General features: G+C 45.0%; 1 protein-coding gene across 2 annotated transcripts in view; it reads right to left on the bottom strand.

Moving 5' to 3' along the window:
* ITGA10 (integrin subunit alpha 10) overlaps window positions 1–16168 on the bottom strand; it is a 204202-nt gene that overhangs the window by 1327 nt on the left and 186707 nt on the right. For both annotated transcript variants that reach the window (XM_073639326.1, XM_073639327.1), the window contains 5 exons: window positions 1566–1682; window positions 1400–1486; window positions 1149–1256; window positions 496–591; window positions 38–151 (listed from right to left, as the gene is read on the bottom strand). In XM_073639326.1, coding sequence (XP_073495427.1) covers window positions 38–151; window positions 496–591; window positions 1149–1256; window positions 1400–1486; window positions 1566–1682 — 522 coding nt within the window. The remainder of the gene's footprint in view (window positions 1–37; window positions 152–495; window positions 592–1148; window positions 1257–1399; window positions 1487–1565; window positions 1683–16168) is intronic.

The raw sequence follows: 16168 nt of genomic DNA on the forward strand, positions 1-16168 counted from the left end.
GACCTCCATTGTCTACATTGGAAAATGTTTTTTTTACCTTCCATAGGATAAAGATGATCAGCGCCAGGAGGAGGAGACCCCCGATAACACTTCCAATGAGGATCCACAGGGACAGCGGGAGGAGGACAGGCTGCAGCAACTCCAAAACGCTCTGAAAAGAGGTCACCACTTACGTCTACAATACGGTATATCTGTACAGGTACATAGGATTGTCTGCAGCCACCACTAGGGGGAGCTCCCTGTATACAGAGATGCATAATATTCTGCCTAAAGCCACCACTAGGGGGAGCTCCCTGTATACAGAGATACATAATAGTATTCTGTCTGCAGCCACCACTAGGGGGAGCTCCTTGCACTCAGCGATGTATACAGGGAGCTCCCCCCAGTGGTGGCTATAAGTATAAAGGGTCATGTTTGAAGTGGAGTCAACCACTAATGAAGTGACATTTGGGGTCTTACCGGCCCGGGGGTCCAGCCTGCCCCACCCTCGGTTACCTCCGTCCTGTGTTTTGCACCATCAGTAAATAGGACTCCATCGTCTTTAATATCCAGGTAGAACTCGCTGATCACTTTCACCGACCGAAACTTTGCCTGTAAAGGAAGAGAAGAGTCACCAGTGTGGAACTACAAGCCCCAGCATTCCTGTGGTTACAGTAGTGATGAGGAGCAGACGCCATTACTGCCCCGATCTCCTCTAAAGCTGCGATTGATCGACAGTCAGATCCTGTTCTGTCCCCGGAGACATGGAGTCATCACATCTGACAGCCACTCCGACCGCTACAGCTCTGCAGAGCATCGCTCCACCTCCTGACAGGGATATCCTGCAGATTATTACACCACTGACCTCTCTGCAGAACATCGCTCCTCTACCCCCTGACAGATACATAGTGATATATCCTGCAGACTATTACACCACCGACCTCTCTGCAGAACATCGCTCCTCCACCTCCTGACAGATACATAGTGATATATCCTGCAGACTATTACACCACTGACCTCTCTGCAGAACATCGCTCCTCCACCTCCTGACAGATACATAGTGATATATCCTGCAGATTATTACACCACTGACCTCTCTGCAGAGCATCGGCTCCTCTACCCCCTGACAGATACATAGTGACACAATCTGCAGACTATCGCGCTCTTACGTTGGAGAAGAAGTGGTTGTGGAGGATCCTCAGGACGGAGAGGTCGGAGTTCTTCTCCAGCACCGGGATGCGGCAGGTGATGCTCTGGCACCAGCTGTTACTGCAGTTCTAATATTTGGGATGCGGAGACATGAAGACATTATATTACTGCCGACCCCCAATCACCTGTCATTACTAACACTGCCCCATACACTGCACACTGCTCCTGAAACACTCTGTGCTGCCGGGGGCTGTGCACGGCTCGGGCTCACCACTATGCTGGTATGGGCCAGGTCTTCGGGGTGGAACGGCACCATGGCGGTCCTGGATCTGGTCATGTTGAACACCATGCAGATCACCTGTGGGCAGAGGGCAGAGACGGGTCACCTGTGCCCCCTCCCTGCAAGGTTCTCCCATGACATCATCGCCCCCTCTTACATCATCAGCAGAGATGATCCTGGACACCGACATGAAGTACAGACCCCCGTAGCCCATGGCCGGCGTGTGGATGTGCACCGACACATTGTACAGGGGGTAACAGTCAACATGCTGGACCTGTGGGTGCAGGAAGGACATACGGGGTTAAAGGGAACTCTGTACACCGTGTTATTATAGGGGAACCCTGTACACCGTGTTATTATAGGAGAACCCTGTATACCGTGTTATTATAGGGGAACCCTGTACACCGTGTTATTATAGGAGAACCCTGTACACCGTGTTATTATAGAAGAACCCCGTACACTGTGTTATTATAGGAGAACCCCATACACTGTGTTATTATAGGAGAACCCTGTACACCGTGTTATTATAGGGGAACCCCGTACACCGTGTTATTATAGGAGAACCCCGTACACTGTGTTATTATAGGAGAACCCTGTATACCGTGTTATTATAGGAGAACCCTGTATACCGTGTTATTATAGGGGAACCCCGTACACCGTGTTATTATAGGAGAACCCTGTATACCGTGTTATTATAGGAGAACCCTGTATACCGTGTTATTATAGGAGAACCCCGTACACCGTGTTATTATAGGAGAACCCCGTATACCGTGTTATTATAGGAGAACCCTGTACACCGTGTTATTATAGGAGAACCCTGTACACCGTGTTATTATAGGAGAACCCCGTATACCGTGTTATTATAGGAGAACCCCGTACACCGTGTTATTATAGGAGAACCCTGTACACCGTGTTATTATAGGGGAACTCTGTACACCGTGTTATTATAGGAGAACCCTGTACACCGTGTTATTATAGGAGAACCCTGTACACCGTGTTATTATAGGAGAACCCCGTATACCGTGTTATTATAGGAGAACCCCGTACACCGTGTTATTATAGGGGAACCCTGTACACCGTGTTATTATAGGAGAACCCCGTACACCGTGTTATTATAGGAGAACCCTGTATACCGTGTTATTATAGGAGAACCCTGTACACCGTGTTATTATAGGAGAACCCTGTACACCGTGTTATTATAGGAGAACCCCGTACACTGTGTTATTATAGGGGAACCCTGTACACCGTGTTATTATAGGAGAACCCCGTACACTGTGTTATTATAGGAGAACCCCATACACTGTGTTATTATAGGAGAACCCTGTACACCGTGTTATTATAGGAGAACCCTGTATACCGTGTTATTATAGGGGAACCCCGTACACCGTGTTATTATAGGAGAACCCTGTATACCGTGTTATTATAGGAGAACCCTGTATACCGTGTTATTATAGGAGAACACTGTATACCGTGTTATTATAGGAGAACCCCGTACACCGTGTTATTATAGGAGAACCCCGTATACCGTGTTATTATAGGAGAACCCTGTACACCGTGTTATTATAGGAGAACCCTGTACACCGTGTTATTATAGGAGAACCCCGTATACCGTGTTATTATAGGAGAACCCCGTACACCGTGTTATTATAGGAGAACCCTGTACACCGTGTTATTATAGGGGAACTCTGTACACCGTGTTATTATAGGAGAACCCTGTACACCGTGTTATTATAGGAGAACCCTGTACACCGTGTTATTATAGGAGAACCCCGTACACCGTGTTTTTATAGGAGAACCCCGTACACTGTGTTATTATAGGAGAACCCTGTACACCGTGTTATTATAGGAGAACCCCGTACACCGTGTTATTATAGGAGAACCCCGTACACTGTGTTATTATAGGAGAACCCCGTACACCGTGTTATTATAGGAGAACCCTGTACACCGTGTTATTATAGGAGAACCCTGTACACCGTGTTATTATAGGAGAACCCCGTACACCGTGTTATTATAGGAGAACCCTGTACACCGTGTTATTATAGGAGAACCCCGTACACCGTGTTATTATAGGGGAACCCTGTACACCGTGTTATTATAGGAGAACCCTGTACACCGTGTTATTATAGGAGAACCCTGTATACCGTGTTATTATAGGAGAACCCCGTACACCGTGTTATTATAGGGGAACCCTGTACACCGTGTTATTATAGGAGAACCCTGTACACCGTGTTATTATAGGAGAACCCCGTACACCGTGTTATAGGAGAACCCTGTACACCGTGTTATTATAGGAGAACCCCGTACACCGTGTTATTATAGGAGAACCCTGTACACCGTGTTATTATAGGAGAACCCCGTACACCGTGTTTTTATAGGAGAACCCCGTACACTGTGTTATTATAGGAGAACCCTGTACACCGTGTTATTATAGGAGAACCCCGTACACCGTGTTATTATAGGAGAACCCTGTATACCGTGTTATTATAGGAGAACCCCGTACACCGTGTTATTATAGGAGAACCCTGTACACCGTGTTATTATAGGAGAACCCTGTATACCGTGTTATTATAGGAGAACCCTGTATACCGTGTTATAGGAGAACCCTGTACACCGTGTTATTATAGGAGAACCCTGTACACCGTGTTATTATAGGAGAACCCCGTACACCGTGTTATTATAGGAGAACCCTGTACACCGTGTTATTATAGGAGAACCCCGTACACCGTGTTATTATAGGGGAACCCTGTACACCGTGTTATTATAGGAGAACCCTGTACACCGTGTTATTATAGGAGAACCCTGTATACCGTGTTATTATAGGAGAACCCCGTACACCGTGTTATTATAGGGGAACCCTGTACACCGTGTTATTATAGGAGAACCCCGTACACCGTGTTATAGGAGAACCCTGTACACCGTGTTATTATAGGAGAACCCCGTACACCGTGTTATTATAGGAGAACCCTGTACACCGTGTTATTATAGGAGAACCCCGTACACCGTGTTTTTATAGGAGAACCCCGTACACTGTGTTATTATAGGAGAACCCTGTACACCGTGTTATTATAGGAGAACCCCGTACACCGTGTTATTATAGGAGAACCCTGTATACCGTGTTATTATAGGAGAACCCCGTACACCGTGTTATTATAGGAGAACCCTGTACACCGTGTTATTATAGGAGAACCCTGTATACTGTGTTATTATAGGAGAACCCTGTATACCGTGTTATAGGAGAACCCTGTACACCGTGTTATTATAGGAGAACCCCGTACACCGTGTTATTATAGGAGAACCCTGTACACCGTGTTATTATAGGAGAACCCCGTACACCGTGTTATTATAGGAGAACCCTGTACACCGTGTTATTATAGGAGAACCCTGTATACCGTGTTATAGGAGAACCCTGTACACCGTGATATTATAGGAGAACCCCGTACACCGTGTTATTATAGGAGAACCCCGTACACCGTGTTATAGGAGAACCCTGTACACCGTGTTATTATAGGAGAACCCCGTATACCGTGTTATTATAGGAGAACCCTGTACACCGTGTTATTATAGGAGAACCCCGTACACTGTGTTATTATAGGGGAACCCTGTACACCGTGTTATTATAGGGGAACCCTGTATACCGTGTTATTATAGGGGAACCCTGTACACCGTGTTATTATAGGAGAACCCCGTACACTGTGTTATTATAGGGGAACCCTGTACACCGTGTTATTATAGGGGAACCCTGTATACCGTGTTATTATAGGAGAACCCTGTACACCGTGTTATTATAGGAGAACCCTGTACACCGTGTTATTATAGGAGAACCCCGTACACCGTGTTATTATAGGAGAACCCTGTATACCGTGTTATTATAGGAGAACCCCGTACACCGTGTTATTATAGGGGAACTCCGTACACCGTGTTATTATAGAAGAACCCCGTACACCGTGTTATTATAGGAGAACCACGTACACTGTGTTATTATAGGAGAACCCTGTATACCGTGTTATTATAGAAGAACCCCGTACACCGTGTTATTATAGAAGAACCCCGTACACCGTGTTATTATAGGAGAACCCCGTACACCGTGTTATTATAGGAGAACCCCGTACACCGTGTTATTATAGGAGAACCCCGTACACCGTGTTATTATAGGAGAACCCTGTATACCGTGTTATTATAGGGGAACCCCGTACACCGTGTTATTATAGAAGAACCCCGTACACCGTGTTATTATAGGGGAACTCCGTACACCGTGTTATTATAGGGGAACCCTGTATACCGTGTTATTATAGGGGAACCCCGTACACCGTGTTATTATAGGAGAACCCTGTATACCGTGTTATTATAGGAGAACCCTGTATACCGTGTTATTATAGGAGAACCCTGTACACTGTGTTATTATAGGAGAACCCCGTACACTGTGTTATTATAGGAGAACCCCGTACACCGTGTTATAGGAGAACCCCGTACACCGTGTTATTATAGGAGAACCCCGTACACCGTGTTATTATAGGAGAACCCCGTACACCGTGTTATTATAGGAGAACCCCGTACACCGTGTTATTATAGGAGAACCCCGTACACCGTGTTATTATATGAGAACCCCGTACACCGTGTTATTATAGGAGAACCCCGTACACCGTGTTATTATAGGAGAACCCTGTATACCGTGTTATTATAGGAGAACCCCGTACACCGTGTTATTATAGGGGAACTCCGTACACCGTGTTATTATAGAAGAACCCCGTACACCGTGTTATTATAGGGGAACTCCGTACACCGTGTTATTATAGGAGAACCCCGTACACTGTGTTATTATAGGAGAACCCTGTATACCGTGTTATTATAGGGGAACCCCGTACACCGTGTTATTATAGGAGAACCCTGTATACCGTGTTATTATAGGAGAACCCTGTATACCGTGTTATTATAGGAGAACCCTGTACACTGTGTTATTATAGGAGAACCCCGTACACTGTGTTATTATAGGAGAACCCCGTACACCGTGTTATAGGAGAACCCTGTACACCGTGTTATTATAGGAGAACCCCGTACACCATGTTATTATAGGAGAACCCCGTACACTGTGTTATTATAGGAGAACCCTGTACACCGTGTTATTATAGGAGAACCCCGTACACCGTGTTATTATAGGAGAACCCTGTACACCGTGTTATTATAGGAGAACCCCGTACACCGTGTTATTATAGGAGAACCCCGTACACCGTGTTATTATAGGAGAACCCTGTACACCGTGTTATTATAGGAGAACCCCGTACACCGTGTTATTATAGGAGAACCCTGTACACTGTGTTATTATAGGAGAACCCCGTACACCGTGTTATTATAGGAGAACCCTGTATACCGTGTTATTATAGGAGAACCCTGTACACCGTGTTATTATAGGAGAACCCCGTACACCGTGTTATTATAGGAGAACCCTGTACACCGTGTTATTATAGGAGAACCCCGTACACCGTGTTATTATAGGAGAACCCCGTACACTGTGTTATTATAGGAGAACCCTGTACACCGTGTTATTATAGGAGAACCCCGTACACCGTGTTATTATAGGAGAACCCTGTATACCGTGTTATTATAGGAGAACCCCGTACACCGTGTTATTATAGGAGAACCCTGTACACCGTGTTATTATAGGAGAACCCTGTACACCGTGTTATTATAGGAGAACCCCGTACACCGTGTTATTATAGGAGAACCCTGTACACCGTGTTATTATAGGAGAACCCCGTACACCGTGTTATTATAGGAGAACCCTGTACACCGTGTTATTATAGGAGAACCCTGTATACCGTGTTATAGGAGAACCCTGTACACCGTGTTATTATAGGAGAACCCCGTACACCATGTTATTATAGGAGAACCCCGTACACCGTGTTATAGGAGAACCCCGTACACCGTGTTATTATAGGAGAACCCCGTACACCGTGTTATTATAGGGGAACTCCGTACACCGTGTTATTATAGGAGAACCCTGTACACCGTGTTATTATAGGAGAACCCTGTACACAGTGTTATTATAGGGGAACTCTGTACACCGTGTTATTATAGGAGAACCCTGTATACCGTGTTATTATAGGGGAACCCTGTACACCGTGTTATTATAGGAGAACCCTGTACACCGTGTTATTATAGGAGAACCCTGTATACCGTGTTATTATAGGAGAACCCTGTACACCGTGTTATTATAGGAGAACCCCGTACACCGTGTTATTATAGGAGAACCCTGTATACCGTGTTATTATAGGAGAACCCCGTACACCGTGTTATTATAGGAGAACCCTGTATACCGTGTTATTATAGGAGAACCCTGTACACCGTGTTATTATAGGAGAACCCCGTACACTGTCTTATTATAGGGGAACTCTGTACACCGTGTTATTATAGGAGAACCCTGTATACCGTGTTATTATAGGGGAACCCTGTATACCGTGTTATTATAGGAGAACCCTGTACACCGTGTTATTATAGGAGAACCCCGTACACCGTGTTATTATAGGGGAACTCTGTACACCGTGTTATTATAGGAGAACCCTGTATACCGTGTTATTATAGGGGAACCCTGTATACCGTGTTATTATAGGAGAACCCTGTACACCGTGTTATTATAGGAGAACCCCGTACACCGTGTTATTATAGGAGAACCCCGTACACCGTGTTATTATAGGAGAACCCCGTACACTGTGTTATTATAAGAGAACCCTGTATACCGTGTTATTATAGGAGAACCCTGTACACCGTGTTATTATAGGAGAACCCTGTACACCGTGTTATTATAGGGGAACTCTGTACACCGTGTTATTATAGGGGAACCCTGTATACCGTGTTATTATAGGAGAACCCTGTACACCGTGTTATTATAGGAGAACCCTGTACACCGTGTTATTATAGGAGAACCCTGTACACCGTGTTATTATAGGGGAACCCTGTATACCGTGTTATTATAGGAGAACCCTGTACACCGTGTTATTATAGGAGAACCCCGTACACCGTGTTATTATAGGAGAACCCCGTACACTGTGTTATTATAGGAGAACCCCATACACTGTGTTATTATAGGAGAACCCTGTATACCGTGTTATTATAGGGGAACTCTGTACACCGTGTTATTATAGAAGAACCCCGTACACCGTGTTATTATAGGGGAACTCCGTACACCGTGTTATTATAGGAGAACCCCGTACACTGTGTTATTATAGGAGAACCCTGTATACCGTGTTATTATAGGGGAACTCTGTACACCGTGTTATTATAGAAGAACCCCGTACACTGTGTTATTATAGGGGAACTCCGTACACCGTGTTATTATAGGAGAACCCTGTATACCGTGTTATTATAGGAGAACCCTGTATACCGTGTTATTATAGGAGAACCCTGTATACCGTGTTATTATAGGAGAACCCCGTACACTGTGTTATTATAGGAGAACCCCGTACACCGTGTTATTATAGGAGAACCCCGTACACTGTGTTATTATAGGAGAACCCTGTATACCGTGTTATTATAGGAGAACCCCGTACACCGTGTTATTATAGGAGAACCCCGTACACCGTGTTATTATAGGAGAACCCTGTACACTGTGTTATTATAGGGGAACCCCGTACACCGTGTTATAGGGGAACCCCGTACACTGTGTTATTATAGGGGAACCCCGTACACCGTGTTATTATAGGGGAACCCCGTACACCGTGTTATTATAGGAGAACCCTGTATACCGTGTTATTATAGGGGAACCCTGTACACCGTGTTATTATAGGAGAACCCCATACACTGTGTTATTATAGGAGAACCCTGTATACCGTGTTATTATAGGGGAACCCCGTACACCGTGTTATTATAGGAGAACCCTGTATACCGTGTTATTATAGGAGAACCCTGTATACCGTGTTATTATAGGAGAACCCTGTACACTTTGTTGTTATAGGAGAACCCCGTACACTGTGTTATTATAGGAGAACCCCGTACACCGTGTTATAGGAGAACCCTGTACACCGTGTTATTATAGGAGAACCCCGTACACCGTGTTATTATAGGAGAACCCCGTACACTGTGTTATTATAGGAGAACCCTGTACACCGTGTTATTATAGGAGAACCCCGTACACCGTGTTATTATAGGAGAACCCTGTACACCGTGTTATTATAGGAGAACCCCGTACACCGTGTTATTATAGGAGAACCCTGTACACCGTGTTATTATAGGAGAACCCCGTACACCGTGTTATTATAGGAGAACCCTGTATACCGTGTTATTATAGGAGAACCCTGTATACCGTGTTATTATAGGAGAACCCTGTACACCGTGTTATTATAGGAGAACCCTGTATACCGTGTTATTATAGGAGAACCCCGTACACCGTGTTATTATAGGAGAACCCCGTACACCGTGTTATAGGAGAACCCTGTACACCGTGTTATTATAGGAGAACCCCGTACACCGTGTTATTATAGGAGAACCCTGTACACCGTGTTATTATAGGAGAACCCTGTACACCGTGTTATTATAGGAGAACCCCGTACACCGTGTTATTATAGGAGAACCCCGTACACTGTGTTATTATAGGAGAACCCTGTACACTGTGTTATTATAGGAGAACCCCGTACACCGTGTTATTATAGGAGAACCCTGTACACCGTGTTATTATAGGAGAACCCCGTACACCGTGTTATTATAGGAGAACCCTGTACACCGTGTTATTATAGGAGAACCCCGTACACTGTGTTATTATAGGGGAACCCCGTACACTGTGTTATTATAGGAGAACCCTGTATACCGTGTTATTATAGGAGAACCCTGTACACCGTGTTATTATAGGGGAACCCCGTACACCGTGTTATTATAGGAGAACCCCGTACACCGTGTTATTATAGGAGAACCCTGTACACCGTGTTATTATAGGAGAACCCTGTATACCGTGTTATAGGAGAACCCTGTACACCGTGTTATTATAGGAGAACGCCGTACACCGTGTTATTATAGGAGAACCCCGTACACCGTGTTATAGGAGAACCCTGTACACCGTGTTATTATAGGAGAACCCCGTACACCGTGTTATTATAGGAGAACCCTGTACACCGTGTTATTATAGGAGAACCCCGTACACTGTGTTATTATAGGGGAACCCTGTACACCGTGTTATTATAGGGGAACCCTGTATACCGTGTTATTATAGGGGAACCCTGTATACCGTGTTATTATAGGGGAACCCTGTATACCGTGTTATTATAGGGGAACCCTGTATACCGTGTTATTATAGGGGAACCCTGTACACCGTGTTATTATAGGAGAACCCCGTACACTGTGTTATTATAGGAGAACCCTGTACACCGTGTTATTATAGGAGAACCCTGTACACCGTGTTATTATAGGAGAACCCTGTACACCGTGTTATTATAGGAGAACCCCGTACACTGTGTTATTATAGGAGAACCCTGTACACCGTGTTATTATAGGAGAACCCTGTACACCGTGTTATTATAGGAGAACCCTGTACACCGTGTTATTATAGGAGATCCCTGTACACCGTGTTATTATAGGAGAACCCTGTACACCGTGTTATTATAGGGGAACCCTGTATACCGTGTTATTATAGGAGAACCCTGTACACCGTGTTATTATAGGAGAACCCTGTACACCGTGTTATTATAGGAGAACCCTGTACACCGTGTTATTATAGGAGAACCCCGTACACCGTGTTATTATAGGAGAACCCTGTACACCGTGTTATTATAGGAGAACCCTGTATACTGTGTTATTATAGGAGAACCCCGTACACCGTGTTATTATAGGAGAACCCTGTACACCGTGTTATTATAGGAGAACCCTGTACACCGTTTTATTATAGGAGAACCCCGTACACTGTGTTATTATAGGAGAACCCCGTACACTGTGTTATTATAGGAGAACCCTGTATACCGTGTTATTATAGGGGAACCCTGTACACCGTGTTATTATAGGAGTACCCTGTATACCGTGTTATAGGAGAACCCTGTACACCGTGTTATTATAGGAGAACCCCGTACACCGTGTTATTATAGGAGAACCCCGTACACTGTGTTATTATAGGAGAACCCTGTATACCGTGTTATTATAGGGGAACCCTGTACACCGTGGTGTTATAGGAGAACCCTGTATACCGTGTTATTATAGGAGAACCCTGTACACCGTGTTATTATAGGGGAACTCTGTACACCGTGTTATTATAGGAGAACCCTGTACACCGTGTTATAGGAGAACCCCGTACACCGTGTTATTATAGGAGAACCCCGTACACCGTGTTATTATAGGAGAACCCCGTACACCGTGTTATTATAGGAGAACCCCGTACACCGTGTTATTATAGGAGAACCCCGTACACCGTGTTATTAGAGGGGAACCCTGTACACCGTGTTATTATAGGAGAACCCTGTACACCGTGTTATTATAGGGGAACTCTGTACACCGTGTTATTATAGGAGAACCCCGTACACTGTGTTATTATAGGAGAACCCCGTACACTGTGTTATTATAGGGGAACCCCGTACACCGTGTTATTATAGGAGAACCCCGTACACTGTGTTATTATAGGAGAACCCCGTACACTGTGTTATTATAGGAGAACCCTGTACACCGTGTTATTATAGGGGAACCCTGTACACCGTGTTATTATAGGAGAACCCCGTACACAGTGTTATTATAGGAGAACCCTGTATACCGTGTTATTATAGGAGAACCCTGTACACCGTGTTATTATAGGGGAACCCCGTACACCGTGCTATTATAGGGGAACCCCGTACACCGTGCTATTATAGGGGAACCCCGTACACCGTGCTATTATAGGGGAACCCCGTACACCGTGTTATTATAGGAGAACCCTGTATACCGTGTTATTATAGGAGAACCCTGTATACCGTGTTATTATAGGAGAACCCTGTACACCGTGTTATTATAGGGGAACCCCGTACACCGTGCTATTATAGGGGAACCCCGTACACCGTGTTATTATAGGGGAACCCCGTACACCGTGTTGTTATAGGGGAACCCCGTACACCGTGTTATTATAGGAGAACCCCGTACACCGTGTTATTATAGGAGAACCCCGTACACCGTGTTATTATAGGGGAACCCCGTACACCGTGTTATTATAGGGGAACCCCGTACACCGTGTTATTACAGGGGAACCCCGTACACCGTGTTATTATAGGAGAACCCCGTACACCGTGTTATTATAGGAGAACCCCGTACACCGTGTTATTATAGGAGAACCCCGTACACCGTGTTATTATAGGAGAACCCCGTACACCGTGTTATTATAGGAGAACCCCGTACACCGTGTTATTATAGGAGAACCCCGTACACCGTGTTATTATAGGAGAACCCCGTACACCGTGTTATTATAGGAGAACCCCGTACACCGTGTTATTATAGGAGAACCCCGTACACCGTGTTATAGGAGAACCCTGTACACCGTGTTATTATAGGGGAACCCCGTACACCGTGTTATTATAGGAGAACCCCATACACCGTGTTATTATAGGAGAACCCCGTACACCGTGTTATTATAGGAGAACCCCGTACACCGTGTTATTATAGGAGAACCCTGTACACCGTGTTATTATAGGGGAACCCCGTACACCGTGTTATTATAGGAGAACCCCGTACACCGTGTTATTATAGGAGAACCCTGTATACCGTGTTATTATAGGAGAACCCTGTATACCGTGTTATTATAGGGGAACCCTGTATACCGTGTTATTATAGGAGAACCCCGTACACCGTGTTATTATAGGAGAACCCCGTACACCGTGTTATTATAGGAGAACCCCGTACACCGTGTTATAGGAGAACCCTGTACACCGTGTTATTATAGGGGAACCCTGTACACCGTGTTATTATAGGAGAACCCTGTATACCGTGTTATTATAGGAGAACCCTGTACACCGTGTTATTATAGGAGAACCCTGTATACCGTGTTATTATAGGAGAACCCCGTACACTGTGTTATTATAGGGGAACCCTGTACACCGTGTTATTATAGGAGAACCCTGTATACCGTGTTATTATAGGAGAACCCCGTACACTGTGTTATTATAGGGGAACCCTGTACACCGTGTTATTATAGGAGAACCCTGTATACCGTGTTATTATAGGAGAACCCTGTACACCGTGTTATTATAGGGGAACCCCGTACACCGTGTTATTATAGGAGAACCCCGTACACCGTGTTATAGGAGAACCCTGTACACCGTGTTATTATAGGAGAACCCCGTACACCGTGTTATTATAGGAGAACCCCGTACACCGTGTTATTATAGGAGAACCCCGTACACCGTGTTATTATAGGAGAACCCTGTACACCGTGTTATTATAGGAGAACCCCGTACACCGTGTTATTATAGGAGAACCCTGTACACCGTGTTATTATAGGAGAACCCCGTACACCGTGTTATTATAGGAGAACCCTGTATACCGTGTTATTATAGGAGAACCCTGTATACCGTGTTATTATAGGAGAACCCTGTACACCGTGTTATTATAGGAGAACCCTGTATACCGTGTTATTATAGGAGAACCCCGTACACCGTGTTATTATAGGAGAACCCCGTACACCGTGTTATTATAGGAGAACCCCGTACACCGTGTTATTATAGGGGAACCCCGTACACCGTGTTATTATAGGGGAACCCTGTACACCGTGTTATTATAGGAGAACCCTGTACACCGTGTTATTATAGGGGAACTCTGTACACCGTGTTATTATAGGAGAACGGTGTACACTGTGTTATTATAGGAGAACCCCGTACACTGTGTTATTATAGGGGAACCCCGTACACCGTGTTATTATAGGAGAACCCCGTACACTGTGTTATTATAGGAGAACCCCGTACACTGTGTTATTATAGGAGAACCCTGTACACCGTGTTATTATAGGGGAACCCTGTACACCGTGTTATTATAGGAGAACCCCGTACACAGTGTTATTATAGGAGAACCCTGTATACCGTGTTATTATAGGAGAACCCTGTACACCGTGTTATTATAGGGGAACCCCGTACACCGTGCTATTATAGGGGAACCCCGTACACCGTGCTATTATAGGGGAACCCCGTACACCGTGCTATTATAGGGGAACCCCGTACACCGTGTTATTATAGGAGAACCCCGTACACCGTGTTATTATAGGAGAACCCCGTACACCGTGTTATTATAGGAGAACCCCGTACACCGTGTTATTATAGGAGAACCCCGTACACCGTGTTATTATAGGAGAACCCCGTACACCGTGTTATTATAGGAGAACCCCGTACACCGTGTTATTATAGGAGAACCCCGTACACCGTGTTATAGGAGAACCCTGTACACCGTGTTATTATAGGGGAACCCCGTACACCGTGTTATTATAGGAGAACCCCATACACCGTGTTATTATAGGAGAACCCCGTACACCGTGTTATTATAGGAGAACCCCGTACACCGTGTTATTATAGGAGAACCCTGTACACCGTGTTATTATAGGGGAACCCCGTACACCGTGTTATTATAGGAGAACCCCGTACACCGTGTTATTATAGGAGAACCCTGTATACCGTGTTATTATAGGAGAACCCTGTATACCGTGTTATTATAGGGGAACCCTGTATACCGTGTTATTATAGGAGAACCCCGTACACCGTGTTATTATAGGAGAACCCCGTACACCGTGTTATTATAGGAGAACCCCGTACACCGTGTTATAGGAGAACCCTGTACACCGTGTTATTATAGGAGAACACTGTATACCGTGTTATTATAGGAGAACCCCGTACACTGTGTTATTATAGGAGAACCCCGTACACCGTGTTATTATAGGAGAACCCTGTACACCGTGTTATTATAGGGGAACCCCGTACACCGTGTTATTATAGGAGAACCCCGTACACCGTGTTATTATAGGGGAACCCTGTATACCGTGTTATTATAGGGGAACCCTGTATACCGTGTTATTATAGGAGAACCCCGTACACCGTGTTATAGGAGAACCCCGTACACTGTGTTATTATAGGAGAACCCTGTATACTGTGTTATTATAGGGGAACCCTGTATACCATGTTATTATAGGAGAACCCTGTATACCGTGTTATTATAGGAGAACCCCGTATACCGTGTTATTATAGAAGAACCCCGTACACCGTGTTATTATAGGGGAACCACGTACACCGTGTTATTATAGGGGAACCCCGTACACCGTGTTATTATAGGAGAACCACGTACACCGTGTTATTATAGGAGAACCCCGTACACCGTGTTATTATAGGAGAACCCCGTACACCGTGTTATTATAGGGGAACCCCGTACACCGTGTTATTATAGGAGAACCCTGTATACCGTGTTATTATAGGAGAACCCCGTATACCGTGTTATTATAGGAGAACCCCGTACACCGTGTTATTATAGGGGAACCACGTACACTGTGTTATTATAGGGGAACCCCGTACACTGTGTTATTATAGGAGAACCCTGTATACCGTGTTATTATAGGGGAACCCCGTACACCGTGTTATTATAGGGGAACCCTGTACACTGTGTTATTATAGGAGAACCCTGTATACCGTGTTATTATAGGAGAACCCTGTACACCGTGTTATTATAGGAGAACCCCGTACACCGTGTTATTATAGGAGAACCCCGTACACCGTGTTATTATAGGAGAACCCCGTACACTGTGTTATTATAGGAGAACACTGTATACCGTGTTATTATAGGGGAACCCTGTATACCGTG

The sequence above is a fragment of the Phyllobates terribilis genome, unplaced genomic scaffold, assembly GCF_046119375.1.
Source record: "Phyllobates terribilis strain yellow unplaced genomic scaffold, ASM4611937v1 Scaffold_7__3_contigs__length_470593459, whole genome shotgun sequence".
In the NCBI taxonomy this organism is placed as follows: Eukaryota; Metazoa; Chordata; class Amphibia; order Anura; family Dendrobatidae; genus Phyllobates; species Phyllobates terribilis.